Below are 21,504 nucleotides of genomic sequence, written 5' to 3' on the forward strand. Positions count from 1 at the left end.
TCTCGGCTCGGCGCTTCGCTTCGTTCCCGGCGGGCTCCATTTCGATCCGGCGGCAGTTCTTTCCTTCGGTCGCACGATTCACGCCTTCCTCTGGTTCCAGCAACGTCCTTCTGGCTCCGCTTTACGCCAGCGTCCAACGTCATCATGCACCCGTCTCGCCGGCAGCCGCTCAGATGTCTCCTCCTTTCTGGCCAGCAGACCTTGACTGTCCTGACGTCCTTAGGCATCAAGGTAAATCTAAAAAAGTCAATGCTACTTCCCACCAAAAGGGTGCAGTTTATAGGAGCTATCCTAGACTCTGTCGTTTGCAAGGCTTTTCTCCCTCCTCAGAGAGCAGGGGACATTGTCGATCTAATGACTCTATTCCCAAGTCTGGACATGCTATGGCAAACCGAATCCAGCGGCTGCTGGGTTTCATGGCTGCCACCATCAATGTCATCGTTTTTGCCAGACTGCACATGAGACCTCTGCAGCTATGGTTCGTATGCAGGTTTCGCCCACAGAGTAATCCCCAGTCCCTTCGTCTTGTCTTCCCACCATCCGTTTTGGGCTCTCTGCTTTGGTGGATAGATCCTGTGAATCTCCTCGCAGGAGCCCCATTCCATCCATCCACGTCAACACTCACGCTGACTACAGATGTGTCCCTCTGGGGATGGGGCGCACATCTCAAGGGTCTTTGTATAGGGGCTCGATGGGAGTCCCATGTAGCACACAATCATATAAATTTCCTGGAACTCCTGGCAGTGCTGTATGCACTCAGGTCTTTCCAACACCTAGTGACCGAGCAAGTGGTCACAGTTCTGACAGACAACACCACAGCCCTGTGTTATATCAACAGACAGGGAGGTACAATCTCCCGGGGGGGCTATGTCGCCTAGCCATAGTACTATGGGTCAAGTGTCAATCATGGAACACGTTCCTAAGGGCCGCTCATCTGCCAGGAACACTAAATGTTCAAGCAGACTTCTTGAGCAGAGGAGGGGCAGCGGAGCATGACTGGGAGCTCAATTGGATTTATCTTCACCCAATCTTTTGCCTTTGGGGCCATCTAGAGGTGGATGTGTTTGCGACACGCAGCAACAGAAAATGTCACCTGTTCTGCTCCAGGGTGGGGATAGATCCCCTATCTCTGGGAGATGGTCTTCTCGTTCTGTGGTCACGTCTTCACGTCTTCCTCTTTCCTCCAATTCCTCTAATACCCAGAGTACTAGTCAAGTTAATGCAGGAAAAACCACGCTGTCTCTTAGTGGCACTGTGGTGGCCCCGACAACATTGGTTCTCCACTCTGCTCCACCTATCCAAGGGCTCCTTCGTTCACCTTCTCCCAGCTGCAGACCTCCTCCTTGCAGAGAAGGGTCGGATTCTGCATCACGATGTGAAGCATCTCAAGCTCACGATCTGGAGGATCCTTTTCGATCGGTCGGAGACAGAATAGATCATGTCCTATTGAATTGTCACAGACTGTCTACCCGAGTTTCTTACGCTGGAAAGTGGAAGAAATTCTTGTCTTACCTTAACTCGTCAGGATTGCTGCCTCCACTATCTGATCTGATGGCAATCTTTGGGTTCTTATTGTCTCATTTAGACCTCGGACTCAGTTGTGCCTCACTGAAGGTCTATTTAGCCGCAATTTCAGCCAATCACCCAATGATTGACGGTCACTCTGTCTTCTCTCACCCCCAGACCAAGATAAAGGTCTGACCCACTTCTTCCCCCCGTCACGTGGACCCACACCAGCGTGGGATCTACCCATGGTGCTTGCAAGGCTCATGGACAAACCATTTGAACCGATGGCTACTTGTAGTCTACCGCTTTTGTCGTGTAAGACAGCCTTTTTAGTCGCGGTTACCTCCACCAGGAGGATGGGTGAGTTATCGGCACTCCGCTGTGACCCACCTTATTTGAGTTTTCATCATAATGGGGTCACGTTGGCTCCAGATGTTTCTTTCCTGCAGAAAGTTGTTTCTGAGTTTCACCTGCAAGTGGACATTGTTCTTCTAGTTTTCTTTCCGTCTCCTTCAACGGAGGAAGAACGCCGTTTTCATTCGTTGGATGTCAAAAGAACTGTACTCTTTTACCTAAATCGAACATGGCCTTTTCAGAAATCTCCAGCCTTGTTTTTTGCTCTACCCTCTCAAGGGAAGAAGCTGTCGTCCCAATGTCTATCCAAGTGGATTGTGGAGACTATTAAGTTGTGCTATATGCTAGTCAAGAAGTCGCTTCCGGGTCTGCTATGGGCACACTCTACCTGGGCAGTGGCAGCATCCACAGCCTTCCTGCGAGGTGCGTTGTTGGAAGATATCTGCAAAGCAGGTACTTGGGCCACGCCTCACACGTTTGTGAGGCATTATGCCCTCAATGTTCATCTTCATTAACGTTCAATTGTGGGGTGAGCGGTGTTGCAGGCGGCGCAGATTTAGGACCTCAGCTCCCTCCTCCAGGTAGGTGGGCATTGCTTGTCAGTCTCCCAGAGGTGTGATGCACAGAGGCCTGAGCCTGAATTCCATCTAAATCACTACTCTGGAGTTAATAGGTGCAGATACTATACTTGTCTTCCACCCTCCCCACAGTGCTAATATCAGCTTTACAGGAGAGCAGTTTAAATTGGGTAATGTTGCAGGGGGGGGGATTAAGCACCCTCTTCCCCAGTATTACTTCCCTAATCACATTAGTGGCCCACATGGCTGCTTTGGAAGAAAGAGAAAAAACTGCAGGACATTTAGATCAGGGGTCTACCATGCCACCTCTAGTTTAAAGACTCACTCCAAGCTTAGCCATTATATGATATTAGCTTTCTATTTAGGAGTGTTGGGCGGTGCTTGGCTGGCTGTTCAGTCACTCCTTTAAATTCCTTTTCCTTATTCTACCTGCAATGTGTTCACGGTGTCTTCATTTGTGGTGTTCTTGATAGAGCTTTGGAGCAGCTGAGCTTGTTGCTATCTGCCTTGCTAACTGTCTTGATTGTAGAATGGTTGAATTATGTGCCTGTCATTTTTTAAACATTTATTTATTTAGATACTCAGACCCTGCTTTTCTCCCCAGTGTTTCCTCCCTTCCATTTTATCTTCATAACAACAACCCTGTGTGGTAGGCCTAAGATTACTTAGTGAGCTTCCTTGGCAGAGGGGGGATTCGAGCATGGAGATCCCAGATCCTAGTCAGACACTCTAACCACTACGCAATGCTCTTTAGGCATATTGTGGAATGTGTTAACTAATCTTAACTTATTCTCCAACATGGCAGAAGGGAAGAGCTGCAGATGGAGGGACAAGAAATAATGCTTAAGACTTGATGTCCATTCCTGTAACCACCTTTTTCCCCATTTCCCCCTCACAGAGTGATCCAGGCAGCTGGTCAGTGCTGGACCACCTGGGCTTGGACCAGAGCTCAGATTTCTCAGACACCAGCGTGCAGCAGAAGTTAGACGAAGAGAAAGAGAAGATTAAGCGTGAAATTCGCAAAGAGCTGAAGATCAAAGAGGGAGCAGAGAACCTACGCAAGGCTACTACAGACCGTAAAAATCTCTCCAATGTGGAGAACTTGCTCAAGAGCTCCAACCGCAAGCTGGAGGTGCTGCACCACCAACTGCAGGATCTCAATGCTCACATTGTGGTCAAAGACCCTGAGGACTTGGAGAGTGAGTGTGGATTTAATCATGGGGGTGAGAGGAAGCCAAGGAGCAGCCTCTGCAGGGGATCACACAGGGCGGGCAGAAGTACAAGAGGGGGTGGGGGGCTGTGACATGGTGCATAGCCTATAGCCAGCTGTCAGTGAATTTAAGGCTCTTTCTGGAGATTCCATCTGGCGAGAGTTCTTGAGACTCAAGAAAAGAAGCTGTGTTGTGAGGCTTCCCTTGTGAAAGAACAAACAAACCTTTCAAAACTATGTCTGGTGGTAACCCAAGTGGTAGTGTTTGCACTTGTCCCTAATTGGGTGGCAGCCATTTTGAAGAGAACGGTTGGTCCAGCAAAAGCTATACATGTGTAAAGAAATCACCGATATGACATCAGGCTGGCATATTCACTTGCATTCCAGAAAGGTTTTGTAGCAGATGGCGAGATAATCTGTTTTGAGTACAAATTAATAAAAGACCTTAGTGCAGGCTGTTGGATTTGTAAACCTGTAGAGTAAAGGCATTTATTGATATGATGGTTTGTCAGTGCTGTGTGAATGCCAGTGCCCCACAACTCATCTGGCTAGTTTTCAAATGCTTTAGGGAAGCAGGGTTCAGACACAGGCCAAATGTGGCAGGAATAAACTATATTGTCCAATGCCTTGCCTACAACTGTTGAGAGATGCCTTTCTGAGTTAGAAGCTATGCATTTTCCTTCTCTTTAGTTATTCAGGAATCACTTTCAGATGCCATGTGAGGATATCTGGAAATTTTTTATCACATCTGGGTTACAGGTGGAGTAGTTTGGAAAACGGAACTGAAAAATGAGTAATCTTAATCATCTGTGATTCTGTTTAGTGTTATCTGTGGCATTTGATCAATTGCAGGAGTTTAAAATTATCCTTCTCCCCATACATTGATATCTGCAGGCCTTGACTGTTCGTAAAAGCCTGAGCAAAGCCAAGAGGTTGCATGTGAGAGAGAATCCAGTTTGGTTTGCTAAGCATTATTTGTTTATAGCTGTTCCTATACATCCCCACCCTAGTTTGTTGTTGTTCATTCGCACAGTCGAGTCCGACTCTTCGCGACCCCATGGACCAGATCACACCAGGCCCTCCTGTCTTCCGCTGTCCTCTGAAGCTTGCTCAATTTCATGTTCGTTGCATCGATGGCATTGTCTAACCATCTCATCCTTTGCCGTCCCCTTCTTTTAAATTCTTTCCAAGCATCAGGGTCTTCTCCAGTGAGTGCTCCCTTCTCATTTGGTGGCCAAAGTATTTGAGCTTCAACAGGCCACAGAAAAGGGGGAGGAGGACAGGAACTGGCCTTCCAGGGGAACAGTCAGGGTTGATTTCTTTTAGGATTGACTGATTTGATCTCCTTGCAGTCCCAGGGACTCCTTCTCCAGCACCATAGTTCAAAAGAATCTATTCTTTGGCGCTCGGCCTTCCTTATAGTCCAACTTTCGCAGCCATACATGACTACTGGGAATACCATTGCTTTGACCATGCGGACTTTTGTTGGCAGGGTAATGTCTCTGCTTTTTATCATGCTGTTTAGGTTCGCCATCGGTTTCCTCCCAAGGAGCAGGCGTCTTTTAATTTCATGGCTGCAGTCCCCATCTGCAGTGATCTGGGATCCCAGGAACGTGAAGTCTGCCACTACTTCCACGACTTCCCCTTCTATTTGCCAAGGAGTGATGGGGCAGGATGCCATGGTCTTAGTTTTTTTGATGTTGAGCTTCAAGCCCACTTTTGCGCTCTCCTCTTTTACCCTGAGCAAGAGGCTCTTTAGGTCCTCTTCACTTTCTGCCATTAGAGTGGTATCGTCTGCGTATCTGAGGTTGTTGATCTTTTCCCCAGCAATCTTAATTCCCGCTTGTGATTCATCCAGGCCAGCATTTCGCATGATGTACTCTGCATATATATTAAATAAGCAAGGTGGCAATATACATCCTTGTCGTCCTCCTTTTCCTATGCTAAACCAATCAGTTCTTCCATATCCGGTTCTAACTGTTGCTCCTTGACCACCCTAGTCTACTGGAGCCTTTTCTCTGGTGTGTGAAACCTTACGCTTCGGAACACTGCAGTTCTTGTCTGTTTGCTGCTCCCTATCTGCTTTTCCCCCGAGCCCCATTTCCTAAGGAACACTAACCTTGCCATTCTATGATTGTGGTCAGAGAGAGGAATGAGTCTCCTACCACCCACTATTGCAGAGAATGGCAAAGGAATAATGGAGTCCATGGGACAAACAAGTGAACCTGTCTATCTGTGGCAGTCCTATCTTGCTTGTCTAACTCCTAGGTCAGTGGTTTTGTGTTTTTCTAGAGCGTCCATTCCAAGACAGCTCATTACACAAAACTGGGACGACACCAGATGCAGATACAGCAGCCTGTGACTTTGCAAGAGGAAGTGGTTGCTGTCGCACCTGACAGGCCACAGAAAAGGGGGAGGAGGGACAGAGCCAGCTTAGGAAACAACTGGGCTAAAAGAGCTCAGGCCCTGGGTGCAGCCATTTCCTTTACACCCCCAAAAAAATCTGTAATAGAGAGTTTGGGCCTCAGGCTCATAGCTCCTTTCAGATGCAGGAAAGTAGCCCATACTGCTTTGAAATGTTGCCACTCTTGCGAAGGGGCAGTTCCTTGGCCGATGGCATCCAGTTTTAGCCACCACTGATGATGATAAGAGTTCTGGATGGATTATTGATTTGATCCAGTCACAAGCTTGTCCCCATTTAGCCCAGGGATTGTGGTATTTTCTTGCTGGCAACGCTGCAAGTGTTCTTTCTGACTGGGCGTTCGGAAAATCTAGGATTTATTCACTGGTATACTGGCTTTTAAAATCTGAGCTGCCCCTTTTCTTTCATTCCAGCTGGCTTGCTTTGGCCTACATTGCTCAGGAGTAAATACCAAGCAGTTCTGGCAGTCTTGTGCAAGAGCAGGCAACTAGTCCGATAGTTATTCTTTGTCTAGAAAGAAAGAAAGAAACCCAGTAATGAGGAGTGTTTTGGCCATACCGTTGCCTAACACTGATTCCACATAATGTCGACTAAGGACCAGAATTTTAAAAGCCAGAGTCTGAATGTTGCCTCTTACTTTCTAAAAGGTTTGGGTTCTGTGTCTTCAGTAAGAGTTTCTTCCCCTAACAGCAGTGGCCAGAGCAGCTTGATGGAACAGGACTTTTTGCAGTCAGTTCTATCACATGCTGATACACTGTGGCCAGAGGAGTGTGTTCACTTTGAATCCCAGACATGCTGTCTGTTAGCTGAATTCATTTCCCTTTCCATTGCCACTCTGACAGCCATTGTGTTCTTGAGCGGTGAACACAGGGATAGAATCCTCTTTCTAGGCAGACTGCTTTTCAACATTTTACATGCGCTAATGTTTTACCTTTTAATATTTGAAGAGCAGTAATCATAGCTCCCTGTTGTCACAGAGAAATTCCAAGTTCATACCTCATCAAGTTTCAGATGAAACAGACAATGGTTATTTTATACCTTTTATGGTTGCTCTTGAGGTGCAGCCGTCCAAGGGTGATGTATGATTTTTAAGAAATGGTTTGATATAAGGATGTCTTGCTCTGTCATTATATACTAATGATGGAAAATGTAAGGCTGTGTACATTTCTTTGTCGCAGATGGTTTGTGCCATAGAGAAACCATCAGCCTTATAAAGCATAAGCACAGAACATCTTTCCCTTGGTGCTTTTGGATTTGTACCCTGGCATCAACCTCACTGCTTCTTGTTATCTTTCCAGTTGCTCCCCAGTCACCAGGCAGCCTGAGCCGGTCAACAGCTACTAAAAGCCGCATTGCTGGCCTGGAGAAGCAGCTAAATATTGAGCTGAAGGTGAAGCAGGGGGCGGAGAACATGATCCTGATGTATGACAATGGTGCTGCTAAGGTGGGTGTGCTGTCTTTGCCACTGTCTTTTGTTCCACCCTTGTAACAGCTGTCAAAGGCATTTGGTGGCCTGGCTAGCCCCTGCATAGTGTCAAGGTGAATGTGCCTGCCCTTCCATCAGTATGCTGTAGAGAGCACCCACAAGTGAAGAGTCCTAGTTCTGCCACCTGAAGTTCCTTGAGCGTATATATGAAGGGCTTAAGTTCAGGATCTTTTGCATGCAAAGTATGCCTCTTTGCTTTTTGCTTCTAGCAATATAGGAATGGCAGACTGATTGTATTTTTATTTACAAAAAAATAGATTCCTGGGTAGCTATAGCAGCATGAACCCCTGCCAGTTAACTTTTTTTTCTTCTCAATAGATTACTTGGAAATGACTAAACAAGTCTCAAATATTGGAGAACAAAAAAATCTTTCCATTCAGATTAAGGAGGTGTTTGTACCTGCCTGTCCAGCCAAAGTTGGTCCAGATATTGCATACTGTTACCTGTTTCATATTAAATCCTCTCTTGGACAAAGACTGCAACAGTTGGCTAAAGCAGTACCCAAACCACAGCATTTTCACATCTGTGAATTTTGGAAAGGCAGACACTTCTGTGATCCGTTTGGATTTCTTGTATCATCCCATACAGTTTCAGTGTGCAGTCTTTTATGACTTAAAAATTAAAATTACTTTCATTTGTTACCTGCAAACTGCAGGGGTTTGTTTTTTAAACTTCATATTGGAAAGTTTTGTTTGAAGAAGCAAGATGTCTTTTTCTGTTTCAGATAGACTCCCTTTTCAAACCAGAGGCCAGTGACACTACAGATAGACTAGGATGTGTTTCCAGCTCTCTGAACAGTGTGCAGAGAAGTGTGGGGACTGGTGTATCCCCAGGTTTGGGTGGCAAGTGTTTGTGTATTCTTTAGGTTATAAAATACACAGGGAGCCAAATGGGTGAGTTCTGCCATTGGGTCTGATTATATTCTAACGGCTCATTATCTTCTTTCCTTGGTAATCACACCCCCACTTGGTCTGCCCTCTAGGATCGGAAGCTGCTGCAGACAGCCCAGCAGATGCTACAGGACAGCAAGACTAAGATCAATATAATCCGCATGCAGATCCGCAAGGCTGTGCAGGCTGACGAGGTGCAACTGAATGTGGAAGATGGGCAAGGTGAAAGAGAGGATGATGAAGACAGCAGTACCTATGCCCTGCAGACTTTCTCAGTGCAGGCAGGCAGTCACTCAGCAACGGCCAGCCCCCCCCCCCCCTTTCAGTCCTCAGAGAGTCCTTCAGGAGCTAGAGCATACTTTCTGGAGAGATTTTAGAAACCCCTCTGCCCCACCTTGGCCTGGTTCTGAAGCCCAGTTTGCTCAGGTTTGGGATTTTCTGGGTTCCCTTCCACAGCAAAGTCCACTGTCTCATGCAGAAATAGCTGTTGTTCCCTAACCACAAGTGTTGGACCTAACAATACCAATGATACTTGCAGGTAACACTGATCTAAGCGCCATAGAGTTGAGGATTGAGGAGTTGAGACACCACTTCCAGGTGGAGCATGCTGTGTCTGAGGGGGCCAAGAATGTACTGCGCCTGCTGGCTTCCAGCAAAGTTCAAGACCGCCATGCCATCTCTGAGGTAATGAACAGCAGTGCTCTGTTTGGGGTTGCACAAAGGAGACAAACGTACAATTATGAATGAATTGGGGGGGGCAGCATAAAATAGCTAGTTTTTCTTCCCCATAACCTACAAGAAAGTTAACATGTAATACTTTTGTAATAATCCAGTTTCCGTTCCCTTCTCCCACATATATTTTCAGCTCTGGAATTCAGTGTCAGTATAGTTGTCTAGAGAAAAACAAGCAAACTTTCAAGAGTGCCATCAACTGTTTGGCACAATAATTATGCCATCTATATCCTAATACTCATAATCCGAGACAGGTAGAAGCTGATCACAAGGGCCATATCCTTCATGTGCTCTTCTTTTTTATTATGCAGTTCCCTTGGACTGCAGTACCTAGTTCTGGCCACTGCAACTCGTAGGGATGTAGATCTGGACAGATTATTGCATTTTGGCTTTCCAGTTGTAAGATGAATTACTGAAACAGCAGTCAGATGAGATTCAGGCTCCTCAACCTGTCCCAAACAAAAGAGTGCTTTTTCTCCAGGCCTTAGTTAATATCCCAGGGGAGCTGATAATGCACGGTTGGGAGATGGATGGAAAAAGAAGGTGGGAGTGTAGAGCAATACTTAAACCTGAACCATCTGGCCTTCTGCTGTAGGCACAGACCAAGCTGAATGAGTCGAGCCAGAAGCTGGACCTTTTGCATCACTCTCTGGAGCAGCGTCTTGGTGAGCTGCCCCAAGATCACCCAAAAGGCTGCATCATCAAAGAGGAGCTCATCCTAGCCTCTTCTCCTGCCTTTAGTGCTCGCAATACCACTACTTACCAGCACAACCAGTACAACACCCTTTCAAAGCCATCTCCGCTGACAGGTAACAGCATTTCCTATGGACTAGGCTCGGCTCTGTGTGCTACCCAGCCCCTTTCAACTCTTGCACTCTGCCAGAATTTTCATTACAATCCAGTCTCTGCTCAGAGTTAGCAATCATAGTTAGCAAAGTAACTTTATGCCACCACCCCAGTCTTCTCTCCCTCACTTATGTGTAAAGTGGGTATGACTCCTGGCTTACACAATCATAATGCCGAGGCAGTGTGTGACTTCTCTGCTTTGAACGTTCCTGAGCAGGCTCCAGCTGGTCTTCTTCCTGGATCCTTCACTTTCTCTTGTCGGCAGGCACTCTGGAGGTGCAGTTGTCGGGCTGCAGTGGGTTGTTGGAGCTTGTCCCAGGCCGTAGCCGTGGGTCTACCGTCTCTCTGCCTTGCAACAGCCCTGGCGAAGCACGGCCCTCTTTCATGAGCCGGAGCGGGCGAGGTTTGTACAGCCGGAGTGGTAGCGTAAGCAGCAGGACCACCATCAAAACTGAAGATATCAGCAGTGAGTAGTGGGTTTCGGGGCACTAAAGTGAGGGAAGGGTCTGAGTGCTCTGGGTGGTGGGGGAGAGGCACACGTGGGCCTTCCAATGTAACTGGCACACAATGAGGCCGCTCACTTTCTCTCGCTTACCTACGGCCCCTCAGACTCCCAGTTCATTGTCGTCCTTGTTCTCACAGATGAGGTGGGTGCTGTCCTGAAGCTAGATAACGCAGTTGTAGGCCAGACAGCCTGGAAGCCCTGTGGCCTGCAAGCCTGGAACCAGATTTTCACTGTGGAACTGGAGAGGGTATGTGCAAAGACTTCACCCTTCCATGATGTTTCTGTAAGTTACAGGGGTTAACTCGCATCACTGTGGAAAAGAAATATAAGGAGAGTAGTCATACTAAACCCCTTATTTGCGTTTGAAGTTCTTCTCAAACATAACTCCAAGGTTAAGAAGAAGCATCAACAGTCAAATACTGATTAAACAGGGAAAATTGTTCATTATGCATGGATCATCCAAGACATTTTGCCCTTTAACTCGCCTCAGAATATATTCTTTAGCATTGAATATATAATCTTTAGCATTCTCTAGCATAGTCTCCAAGAATTCTCTTCTTCAAGGATATGGTGAATGAACTTGTTGACCTACTATGGCTTACAGTTCTGGGTTGGGACCTGGTATGGCAGATGTGGGTACAATTTGGAGTCATTACCTACTTGCCACTTTGTGACAGATAGTTTCCCTTCCTATCCACACCAGGCAAGAGAGTTGGAGATAGGCGTTTACTGGCGTGATTATCGCAGCCTCTGTGCCCTGAAGTACCTCAAGCTAGAAGACTTCCTTGACAACCAACGCCATGAAATCCACCTGGAGCTGGAGCCACAAGGCACTCTCTTGGCAGAGGTAACAAATAATTGAAGTCACTCTGGGTCAATCGAGGGCCATAGGATGGACATTTGGATAGTCAGACAGATTTTGCTGCTGACTGCGACTAGGGGAAGATGTGAAAAAAATATACAACTAGTTCTGTGGCAGTAATACATTTTGTCACACAGATATAAATTGGGATATGACTCCAGGCTTTTTGCTAGAAGGTACAGGACCAGTTGGTTCAGTTCTTCTCATACTGCTTTACAATAAGCATAGGACAGTGTAACAGTTTAAAATGGAGTTGGTTATACAATATATAATCACACAAGTGGAGGACCCAAGAGACTCCTTCCTCCCCGCTCACGCGGATGTCAGGATCTCCTACTCCCACTTATCCCCCTCCTCCACTTGCAGAGTTGCTATCTTCTGCCCAACCTCCTTATGGGGGGTGGCTCTTGTTCCTCCTCACCTACCCACAGTGCCCAGCATGGTGAGAGCAGTAGTGGCTCCCACTCCTCCTCCCCTGTGCTGCCCAACTCTCTTCCTGGACTGCCCAGCTCACACGGTAGCAGGTGACTGTTCCTTTCTTCTTTAAAATGGCAACCTGGATCTCACAACATAGTGTCATGAGATCTTGTTCCTTTCGGCCAAAACTTAAATATGCTTTTGTTATATATTTATGCAAACCCAGAGAATCCTCCAGGTCTGTAGAAAAATACCGCCTATCTGTACCTGTCCCCATTCTATGGGGTTTTAGATCTAAAAAGGTACCTAGTTCAGAATTAGAGGTATAATGATAAAATACCATTTGAAAGTAGTTGATTATATTCTTCAATTTGCCTCTTCTCCTGCAGTCCCTTCTGCTCCTCATATTAGCAGGAAAATAAGGAAAAATATATAGTCATGTTCCAAGGTGAAAAGGAGATGATATAGCATCCCAGTTTTTTGTGCTTTGGTTGGGAAGAAGGAGGAAATATGTATAAGCACAAATGGGTAAAGGGTTCAGATTTAGTTTTGCTCAGTTATATTCCTGAAAGCCAGTTCTTCTTCATAAAACATTGCAATATCTCTATTAAATTCTGACCTGGGGAATAAACTTCAGGGTTACATCCATGTGCGTGGTATAATAATGACCTTTGATGTAGACGTAACAAAACTAATTTTTTTACAATACAGATAATTTACAAATAATGAGTTTGTAATCACTATGGAGTTAGTAATCAGATTTAAACAAAGAATATGCGCAGACAGGGTTTGAAACAATGAGAGCTTTGAGTTAAATGGTGTCAACTAAAAATCTAGAACCAAACAAAACAGAGATTAAAATGTTTTCTTGCAGTCTGAATAAAATGCCAGCTTCATAGTTCTGACTCACATAGTTCTGAGGCTTTGAAAAAGTAGAGAGGAGGAGCAGATCCACACCCCTTTGGCCCTTCCCTCCCCCCTCCCCCCCCCCCCCCCTGTATTTGTGTTTCTTTTAGCTGTTTGGATTGTGTGCATGGATTTTTTAAGTGAACACAAGACTGGCTGTCTCCAATAGGAATCTCTACCTCCCTATCCATTTTATGGGGATGGAATAGTGCACTGGGAAATACATGCACTTTTTGAAGTGTCTTAAAAAGAACCATGGTGAAATCCATTCCCAGCCATGAAATATTTTGTTTCAAATGATAGAGAAATATAATGTGTTGAGAAAGAACGACTGGAGTCCATATTACAGCTGTCATATATGTAGTTAAGAGATTTTAAAAAGATGTGCAAAAGCTCTAAAAGAGCAGTTTCTTGTTATTTTAGACTTTGATGTGAAAGGCCATAGATCAGGGCTTGAAGGTCTACTTCCCTGAAAGTAGCTCACTTTTTAAGAAGATGAGAGAGCAGTGAGCAAAACCCTTCTCCAGCCTGGAAGGGAAGCATTTTCCCTTTGTTGCTGGGCCATGGTGAAAGCAGAATTCATCCTTCTAGATAAAAGTCTGTTCAGTCCCACTTCTACATCTGGGCCCATCTTGTGACTTGCGCAACAGCCTCTGCCTTGAGGCCCTTATTGGTGGAAATTGCTTGCCCATTGTGCAGTCCAGTTTCTCCCAACTCTCTCTTCCTGCAGGTTACTTTCTTCAACCCTGTTATCGAACGCATTCCCAAGCTCCAGCGACAGAAGAAGATCTTCTCCAAGCAGCAAGGTAAGGAATAGGACTGTCAGGGGAGGGCAGCTGCAATTGTTACTACCAACTCTTACCTCGTCTACTTGGGTGCTTCTTTTACCCAGAGGGTGGTTCTACACCACAAGAGAGAGATGTGTGTGTTTACTGCTCTCTATGCTACACTACTCTTCCCAGATCACTTACGGAGAGGTAGTTTGCTATCACAAGCAGCATTAGTCATTTTTTTGCTGAAATTCTCTCTCTGTCAAGGTGCCAGTGCTCTCCAACCAAACCGGGTGTGTGTGTGTGGAGATATTAGCTCACTACTTGTTTCCTGAAAGATTTATTTATTTAGTTCAATTTGTATCCCACCCTCCCTGAAAGTGGGATCAGGGCGGGTTCCATCATAAAATCCACAGTACAACATATCGGCAGTTAAAATATTCTAAAAACCTATCTAAAACCAGTAGTAGAGAGGAGGCCAACAGCAGGTGGGCGCCCACTGCCTCACCTGAAAGCCTGGCGGAAGAGCTTTGTCTTGCAGGCCCTGCAAAACTCTAATAGGTCCCGCACTTCTCCCTTCTTTCCAGTTGGGCCTCCTAGTGGCATACAGTGGATTGTTGCAGCTCACAGGGGTGATTTTAACAAAAGACTTCACAGTGATTGAGCCAATTTTAAAACATTTTATTTCAGTAGACAGAAGAGACACAGGAAAGCAAAGTGGACAAATCAATCCATTGAAAATAAAACAATTTTTCTGACTGAAGGAATGTTAGTGAGCATCCTTGGCTTACTTGCACCTCTGTTGAAATGCGGGGGCAGTCTTCCGTTAGCAAGCCAGAGAGAGCTGTTAGCTATACAAATATGGTCCTGTATGTAGACTAGTGTCATGTTTGGTGAAGAACAGGTGTGGGCGGTATTTTTGCTGAGGATTAGGAGAGGTGAAGCTCATATGGAATATTGTTACGCATGAAACTTACTGCCACTTTGAAAGAGAAGGGGTGTCTGAGTGCTGAGGGAATAGTGGGTGTCCTAAGGCCACTTCTTATGCAGAGTTACTGTAGCTTTTAAGGCCTTTAAAACCAATTAGTTCGTAGCCGGGGTGGGGCCGCAGCCCTTTTTCTTAGTCATTAGGGCATGCTAGCTCTAAGGTAATTGTGTCTTATATGACAAACCTAGTAGAGCTAAAGTTTGCATTTGTGTACACAACATGCTTGGATTTGGAATGGCAGTGATGTTTTGTGGGGAGAGGAACAGTCTAGTTTCTAGTCTCGGGTCTTTCAGAAACAAAGTAATTCATTACCATGTTACTAACTGTTTGCACTAGTGAAATGTGACTGATTGCCTTGTGCATTCTAGTTGCCACCTTTAACTTGTGATACATGATCTTTTGCTTGTTGGCGGCTGGGGTATGACAGTGCATGAACTGATACAACTGTTACATCCCCCTGCCCTGTTCTGTCTTTCTCAGGGAAGGCTTTCCTGCGTGCCCGGCAGATGAACATTGATATTGCCACATGGGTACGGCTCTTGCGACGTGTCATTCCCACTGCCAGCACCACAGGCACTTATAGCCCCTCAACACAGATGACCCCAACATCTGGCTCAGAGAGCAGGCACAGTCTCAACTCTGGGTGAGTGTCCTCTATTATTGGTGGGCAGACAGAGCAGTCACAGTCGCTTCTCTGAGCAATCCCAGCTTCTGTCATAAAGGTAAAGGTTTCCCTTGCTTGAAAGCCAGTCGAATCCGATTCGAGGGGGCAGTGCTCATCTCTGTTTCCAAGCCGAAGAGTCAGTGCTGTCCAAAGTCGTTTCCGTGGTCATGTGTTCCCAGGTGGCCATGACTGGACACCGAGGCGCATGGAACACTGTTACCTTCCCACCAAAGTGGTACCTATTTATCTACTTGCAATTTCTTGCTTTCGAACTGCTAGGTTGGCAGGAGCTGGGGCTAGAGATGGGAGCTCACTCTGTCATGCGGCACTGGGGTCTCAAACTGCTGAACTACAGACCTTCTGGTCTGCAGCTCAGCATTTTAACCTCTGAGCCACCGCAGCCCTTCTTCTGTCATAAGCGTCTGTATTTTGAGTTACTACTTTTCCCCCTTCATTGTCAAGGACTAGGAAAGAAAGGTTTGGGGTAGGAGGAGCAGTACTTTTGTGGAAGCAGTGTTGATGCAGATACTCCATCTTCTGTCCCACTCAAAGCCCCTTAACATTCACAGACTTTTAGCCACAATTGCCACAATCACTATTTTGGTTGTAATGTGACCTGTTCTTTTCAAATGGAGGCTAAGAATATAAGGATCCTGCTTTGTTTCTAATTCATGGTGCTGTCATAGCTGTTCAGGTTCCTAGATCTCCTGACCACTGCATTCCAGGGCCCAGCTCACAGAGCAGTCACAGCCGCTTCTCTGAGCAAGCAGTGGCCTTTCCCCAAGGCACAGACATTTCTCTGCAGTTCATATAACTGTCCAGCCGGGAAGCAATGGGATGCTGTGGTGCCCACTTGCTCTGGGGATACGGACCTGGGCACTGCTTGCGGCAGCCCCACCTTCTCACCAAACAGCAGTTCTTACAGTGATTTTGCCTGGATTCTCCAGATTGGCATTTTTCCCTCTCCAGGGACATTGCCATTGAGAAGCTGAGCTTGGAAGGGGACAGAGCACAAGTAGAGCAAGTGGGCCAGGATGACAATGAACTACCCAGTAAGGTCTTGTTGGTAAGTGTCTGTCTTTGGTTTGGTTGACCAGGAGTTAGTTCTTGTTGCCTGTTGCATAATCTCCAGACTGCTGCTTTCAGCTGTTGTCTTCAGGCCTCTCTGAATTGTTCATCTGCTTGTTTCTTCAGACTTCACGAGTGGGGGATGAGATTCCTTTCCAGATGGAGCTGGGCCCAGGAGGCGAGGCCAAAGGGTCTGAGAGTCTGTTTCACAGGTAGGGAACATGCAGCCTCTCGCCCCCTACATGTACACCTGCATTCATCTTACTGTTTCCCTGTGTCACTTACCCACTGTAATTACCTTTCCTTGCTGTGCCCCCCTTCATCTGAACTTCTCTCTTCTCATTGTGTTGCCTCCTGCTCTCAATAGAACATGCCCACAGCCCCGGAGACTTGCTGAATTGAATCGAGGACAGTTACATCAACGAAATACCCAGTCTCCTGGGAAATCAGTCTGAATTGCAACAATTGCACAGTTGTTCCTCATCTGTCCTTCAAGAAATAGCTTCAGCTTTGGCGATAACACACATAGTATACATTGTTGCTTGGAAAACATATTTGTTTCTCCAGGTTAACAGTGCTGTGGTGATTTGCAGTGCTTCCTGTAATGTGTATGTGCAAATATCACAAGCACTTCCAGGATATTGACTTTGACTCCACAATACCCACCCTGTGTTATGCTGCTGGGATTTTCATGGGAGGCTCAAGGCCCAATGAGGAGAAACTGTTTGTCGGTCCCCACTTGTGTTTGTTTTTCTCCCCTGGCTCCAGGGCTTTTGAGGGGGTTTGAATGGCAGGCATCTTTTGATGGAGGGAGAGATCTGGGGTTTGTTGTTTTATTTTGGTTTTAACTGAAAATGTTCTTTATTATTGTAAGACATCTTGAATCATGAGGAAAGCTGGGGTATAAATAAACAAGTTACTGCACATGACCAGGATCCACTTTCTGCAGAAGCTGCATGGGGTGAATGATGGTGGCCATGCCCCAATTCTACGTACTTTCCACTCACCTCAAACAGGCCCTTTTATCATAATGAACATGTGAAGAATCCTACTCAGTCTGTATACAAGAGTAATGTTTCAGCCAGCTTCCTTACTTGTGTGAGGCACATATATTAGAAACCCATTCTGCCACTAGAATGGTCATTACTGTGTCCCTCTTGATCTCATATATGTTGATGTTGGTTGTGATGATCTGCTCTTCTGCCTGGGTGGTGGAAAATCACATCTTTGATTTGCTCTTTCTCCCTCAGCAGCAGCCTGAGAAAAACACCTCTCACTATGGAAGATTTTCGCTTTGTGGCTGTGCTTGGTCGTGGCCATTTTGGCAAAGTAAGTACTGCACGCCCACCTGGGGTTCCAACCAGTTTCTCTCCCCAATACTTCCAGGCACCTGTCTACCAGTTGCAGAATGGGGGAGAGTACCCAATAGCCTCTTCTTCTTGAGCCTGCTTTGGTCATTGAGCTGAGACAATCCCAGAGATCCAATTGAGCTTAAAAGAAACCTTGACTACTGTTGGTGGTGTTCTTCTTGGATGTAGGTGCTGCTGTCTGAGCTGCGTCGGACGGGGGAACTTTTTGCTATCAAAGCCTTGAAGAAGGGTGACATTGTTGCGAGGGATGAAGTGGAGAGGTGAGTCTGGCTAGCCAGGCAAGGTAGTGGTGCTGGGATGGCTGGGGATTTGTTTTGAAATCTCCTTTGTGATTGTCTGATATTTCTGGTACAGCAGCAGTGTTTAATTTGGGATACAACCTAAGCCAATATTGGGCTTGAGTAGTGTTATTGTTGGTTTTGTGGGTGGGTTTTGTGTGTGTGTGTGTGAGTGTATGTATGTGCTTGCAAGCCTGGAAGTCATGGTGACTTCTGGCAACCCCTAGTGGGATTTGGACATTTTCGAGAGGTGACTTGATTGCCTGCCTCTGAATCCCGAGCCCTGGTATTCCTTGGAAGTCTCCCTTACTTGCCAGGGTCAGCCCTGCTTAGCTTCCGAGATCGGGCTTGCCTGGGCTATCCAGGTCAGGGCAGGTAGTGTTGTTTTCATGAGAGTGCACTAATGTATGCAAGGGGTGTGTGTGTATGAGCAAACAGAGGTTGAAAAAGCATGCTACAACTAGTGCTCAGAGTAGAAGTGGCTCCAGTCAGATAGGTGCCGGGGCTCCGAAGCTGCCATCATCTCCTGCATCCCATCACCCAATCGGCTCACACCATCTCCACTTCAGCTCCTGCCTTCATTGCTGCCCCTTTCCTTATTAGGGAGACCTAGAACCCCTCTAACCATGCTCACGTGTCTCCAGTAGTAAGTACAATGCCTCTTCATATAAATGAGGGTGAAAGTGCCTGTAGATTGGACAAGGTGGTGGGAACTATGAATAGTTTCTGACATGTATATTTTGCATTTCACTCATTGAGAGAGTATGAATGCTGACTGGACCAAGTAGTGAGTATGAACCTGAACCCTTCCTGTCTGTCTAATCACGGCTCACCATACGTGTGTATATACAGTTCCAGTGGAGGTTATATAAAAGAATAGTTTCTCAGCTCAGCTCATGGCTACCCCTTGTCCTGACATTGTCTTCTCCCTACTAGCCTGATGTGTGAAAAACGGATATTTGAGACTGTGACCCATGCCCGGCACCCCTTTCTAGTGAACCTCTTCGCCTGTTTCCAGACATCCCAGCATGTCTGTTTCGTAATGGAATACACAGCTGGTGGAGACCTTATGATGCACATCCACACAGATGTATTCACCGAACCACGTGCTACGTAAGTCCAGTCTCTGGGGGAGGGAGGCTCATATACCACTGAATGAAATAGGCCAAGAGTTTTGCGAAAGCATCTCATTCAGTGTGATTTTATGCCACTCTTCTTCAGCACACTGAAGATATCTAGTTTCGAGGCCTTTTCATCTCACCCACTATGTCACACTTCCCTCCCGGATTCCAACTCCCCAGAGCATTTACACTGTAGTCATTGATGGCTTACAGAATTTGTTTGGGCACTGTCTCTTATTGAAAAAGTCTCTCTGTTATTTTCTGCAGATTTTATGCTGCTTGTGTTGTCCTAGGGCTACAATTTCTTCATGATCACAAAATCGTATACAGGTAAGTAACACGCAGCGGGGGCCATAAACATAGTAAATTCCCTTCCTTCCACTGTCATTTCCACATGCTCTGCATTAGTTTCTCTACCCTTTGCCTAGGATTGGTGGGCTGTCAGAATGAACATTGCCCATCCCATCTCTCTTGTGGAAGACTGCATAATAGTCATTATAACAGCCTCTAAAATGTAAATTCAAGATTCATTATGCTATGCTTCCATTATGGTAGTTAGTAAGATATTTTCCAGAATTCTGCCTCATGTTCTCTTACCTTACAGGGACCTGAAGCTGGATAATCTATTGCTGGACACGGAAGGTTTTGTGAAGATTGCAGACTTTGGCCTCTGCAAGGAAGGTGATTGTCTAGGGTGGAATGGACACCATCACAGTGGGCCAAGGATCCACTAAATCAAAGTGCGAATAAAATACATGCTGCAGAAGTGAAAGTGAACTAGCAGCCATCCTGCTGAGCATTACAATGATCTGCAGTTGCCCCAGGAAGGGGCAGGGTTTTGAACAGGGCTGTGGATGAATGAGCTGCATTTTGACAGTTGTTTTGTTCTGTGCTGCCAGGGATGGGCTATGCTGACCGCACCAGTACATTCTGTGGGACACCAGAGTTTCTGGCTCCTGAAGTTTTGACAGACACTTCGTACACACGAGCAGTGGACTGGTGGGGCTTGGGTGTACTAATATATGAAATGCTTGTAGGGGAGGTAAGTCCCACCTGTGTGACCAAGGAGAGGATGCAGGGTGTGTATGTGTCAGAGACTGGGTTGGATACTTGGCAGTGAGACATAGACAAGGTTGGCTATCCATCCTGTTTGAGAAAAGCAAAAAGATGGGCATTTCAGGGAATATTACGTACATAAGTGACATCAAGTCGAAACTCACTTATGGAGAACTCAGCAAGGGACTTTCAAGGCAAGTAAGAAGCAGAGGTGGTTTTTCATTGCCTTCCTCTGAAGAGTCTTCTTTGGTGGAATATTGAATGATGCTTATTCCACACAAGGAGTTGGCTTTACAGGTGCCTGGAATGGACAGAGCTAGAGCTGGCTTAGAAGGGTTGTGTGTGGTGATGTGGGAAGAACTGTTTTCAGAGGAGGAAGTTGATATAGGGGATTATGTGAGAGCTTTTGAGGGGGCCTAGCGTAGTCAAAAGTGAGGGTAATAGGAATTCGTTCTGAGGGAGATTAATAAAACTGGCTTCAGTAGTGCCCCCGTAATTTTACCCTGCCTCCATTGATCTTACAGTCCCCATTTCCTGGAGATGATGAAGAGGAAGTGTTTGACAGCATTGTGAATGATGAAGTGCGATATCCCCGCTTCCTTTCTACGGAAGCCATTGGCATCATGCGCCGGGTGAGTCTGGATATTGTTTTTTGCCTAGCCTAAGGATAGGTAAAGGTAAAGGTTCCCTTGCTCAAAAGCCAGTCAAGTCCAACACTAGGGTTGCAGTGCTCATCTCCGTTTCAAAGCCGAAGAGCCAGTGCTGTCTGAAGACGTTTCTGTGGTCATGTGGCCGGCATGACTAAACACCAAGGTGCACGGAACGCTGTTACCTTCCCACCGAAGTGGTACCTACTTATCTACTTGCAATTTCTTGCTTTCGAACGGCTAGGTTGGCAGGAGCTGGAACTAGAGATGGGTCTCGAACTCCTGAACTCCTGACCTTCCACAGCCTGCAGTTCAGCGTCTTAACCACTTGAGCCACCGCAGCTCCTAGCCTAAGGATAGCCAGAGCCAAACTCTGAGATTACTAGGACATTCATAATAAGGGAGTCGAAGCTGTGTAGAACAGTGGGAGGACTTGGGATCTTATCCAAAGATGCAGCAGTCACAACCCTTCTTTGTCCTGCTCCAGGTCTGGATGGTACAAGAAGGGACAGAGAGAGTCAAGTAGAGCAGATGCCCACAGGTCTGGGCAGAAGGCGTGTATGGGTTAATGGTGCATTTGTTTGTCCATATGATAGTCTGATGCTGATGGTCTTTATTTAACTTTATTTAGTTGCTGCGTCGGAACCCAGAACGGCGCTTGGGCTCCAGTGAGCGTGATGCTGAAGATGTGAAGAAGCAGCCATTCTTCAGGGTCAGTAGGAGTCTGTCCATAATTTACCTTCTGGGTATCCTGGGAAAGGACTGCCCAGTTTCTTAGCAACTCAGAAGTCCTGTTTGAGCGATGTGGTACTCTGTTATAGCCCCTGA

General features: G+C 46.3%; 1 protein-coding gene across 1 annotated transcript in view; it reads left to right on the top strand.

Moving 5' to 3' along the window:
* PKN1 (protein kinase N1) overlaps nt 1-21,504 on the top strand; it is a 103,882-nt gene that overhangs the window by 81,467 nt on the left and 911 nt on the right. Inside the window, exons 2-21 of the mRNA XM_015415187.1 lie at nt 3,337-3,637; nt 7,369-7,514; nt 8,539-8,668; nt 8,985-9,130; nt 9,774-9,987; nt 10,290-10,490; nt 10,667-10,776; nt 11,233-11,376; nt 13,445-13,520; nt 14,953-15,115; nt 16,106-16,202; nt 16,331-16,416; nt 17,458-17,533; nt 17,743-17,834; nt 18,789-18,965; nt 19,241-19,303; nt 19,578-19,654; nt 19,873-20,015; nt 20,554-20,661; nt 21,308-21,388. Of these exons, the coding sequence (XP_015270673.1) occupies nt 3,337-3,637; nt 7,369-7,514; nt 8,539-8,668; nt 8,985-9,130; nt 9,774-9,987; nt 10,290-10,490; nt 10,667-10,776; nt 11,233-11,376; nt 13,445-13,520; nt 14,953-15,115; nt 16,106-16,202; nt 16,331-16,416; nt 17,458-17,533; nt 17,743-17,834; nt 18,789-18,965; nt 19,241-19,303; nt 19,578-19,654; nt 19,873-20,015; nt 20,554-20,661; nt 21,308-21,388 (2,631 nt within the window). The remainder of the gene's footprint in view (nt 1-3,336; nt 3,638-7,368; nt 7,515-8,538; nt 8,669-8,984; nt 9,131-9,773; nt 9,988-10,289; nt 10,491-10,666; nt 10,777-11,232; nt 11,377-13,444; nt 13,521-14,952; nt 15,116-16,105; nt 16,203-16,330; nt 16,417-17,457; nt 17,534-17,742; nt 17,835-18,788; nt 18,966-19,240; nt 19,304-19,577; nt 19,655-19,872; nt 20,016-20,553; nt 20,662-21,307; nt 21,389-21,504) is intronic.

Source organism: Gekko japonicus, unplaced genomic scaffold (genome assembly GCF_001447785.1).
Source record: "Gekko japonicus isolate JY-2015 unplaced genomic scaffold, Gekko_japonicus_V1.1 scaffold83, whole genome shotgun sequence".
Classification (NCBI taxonomy): Eukaryota; Metazoa; Chordata; class Lepidosauria; order Squamata; family Gekkonidae; genus Gekko; species Gekko japonicus.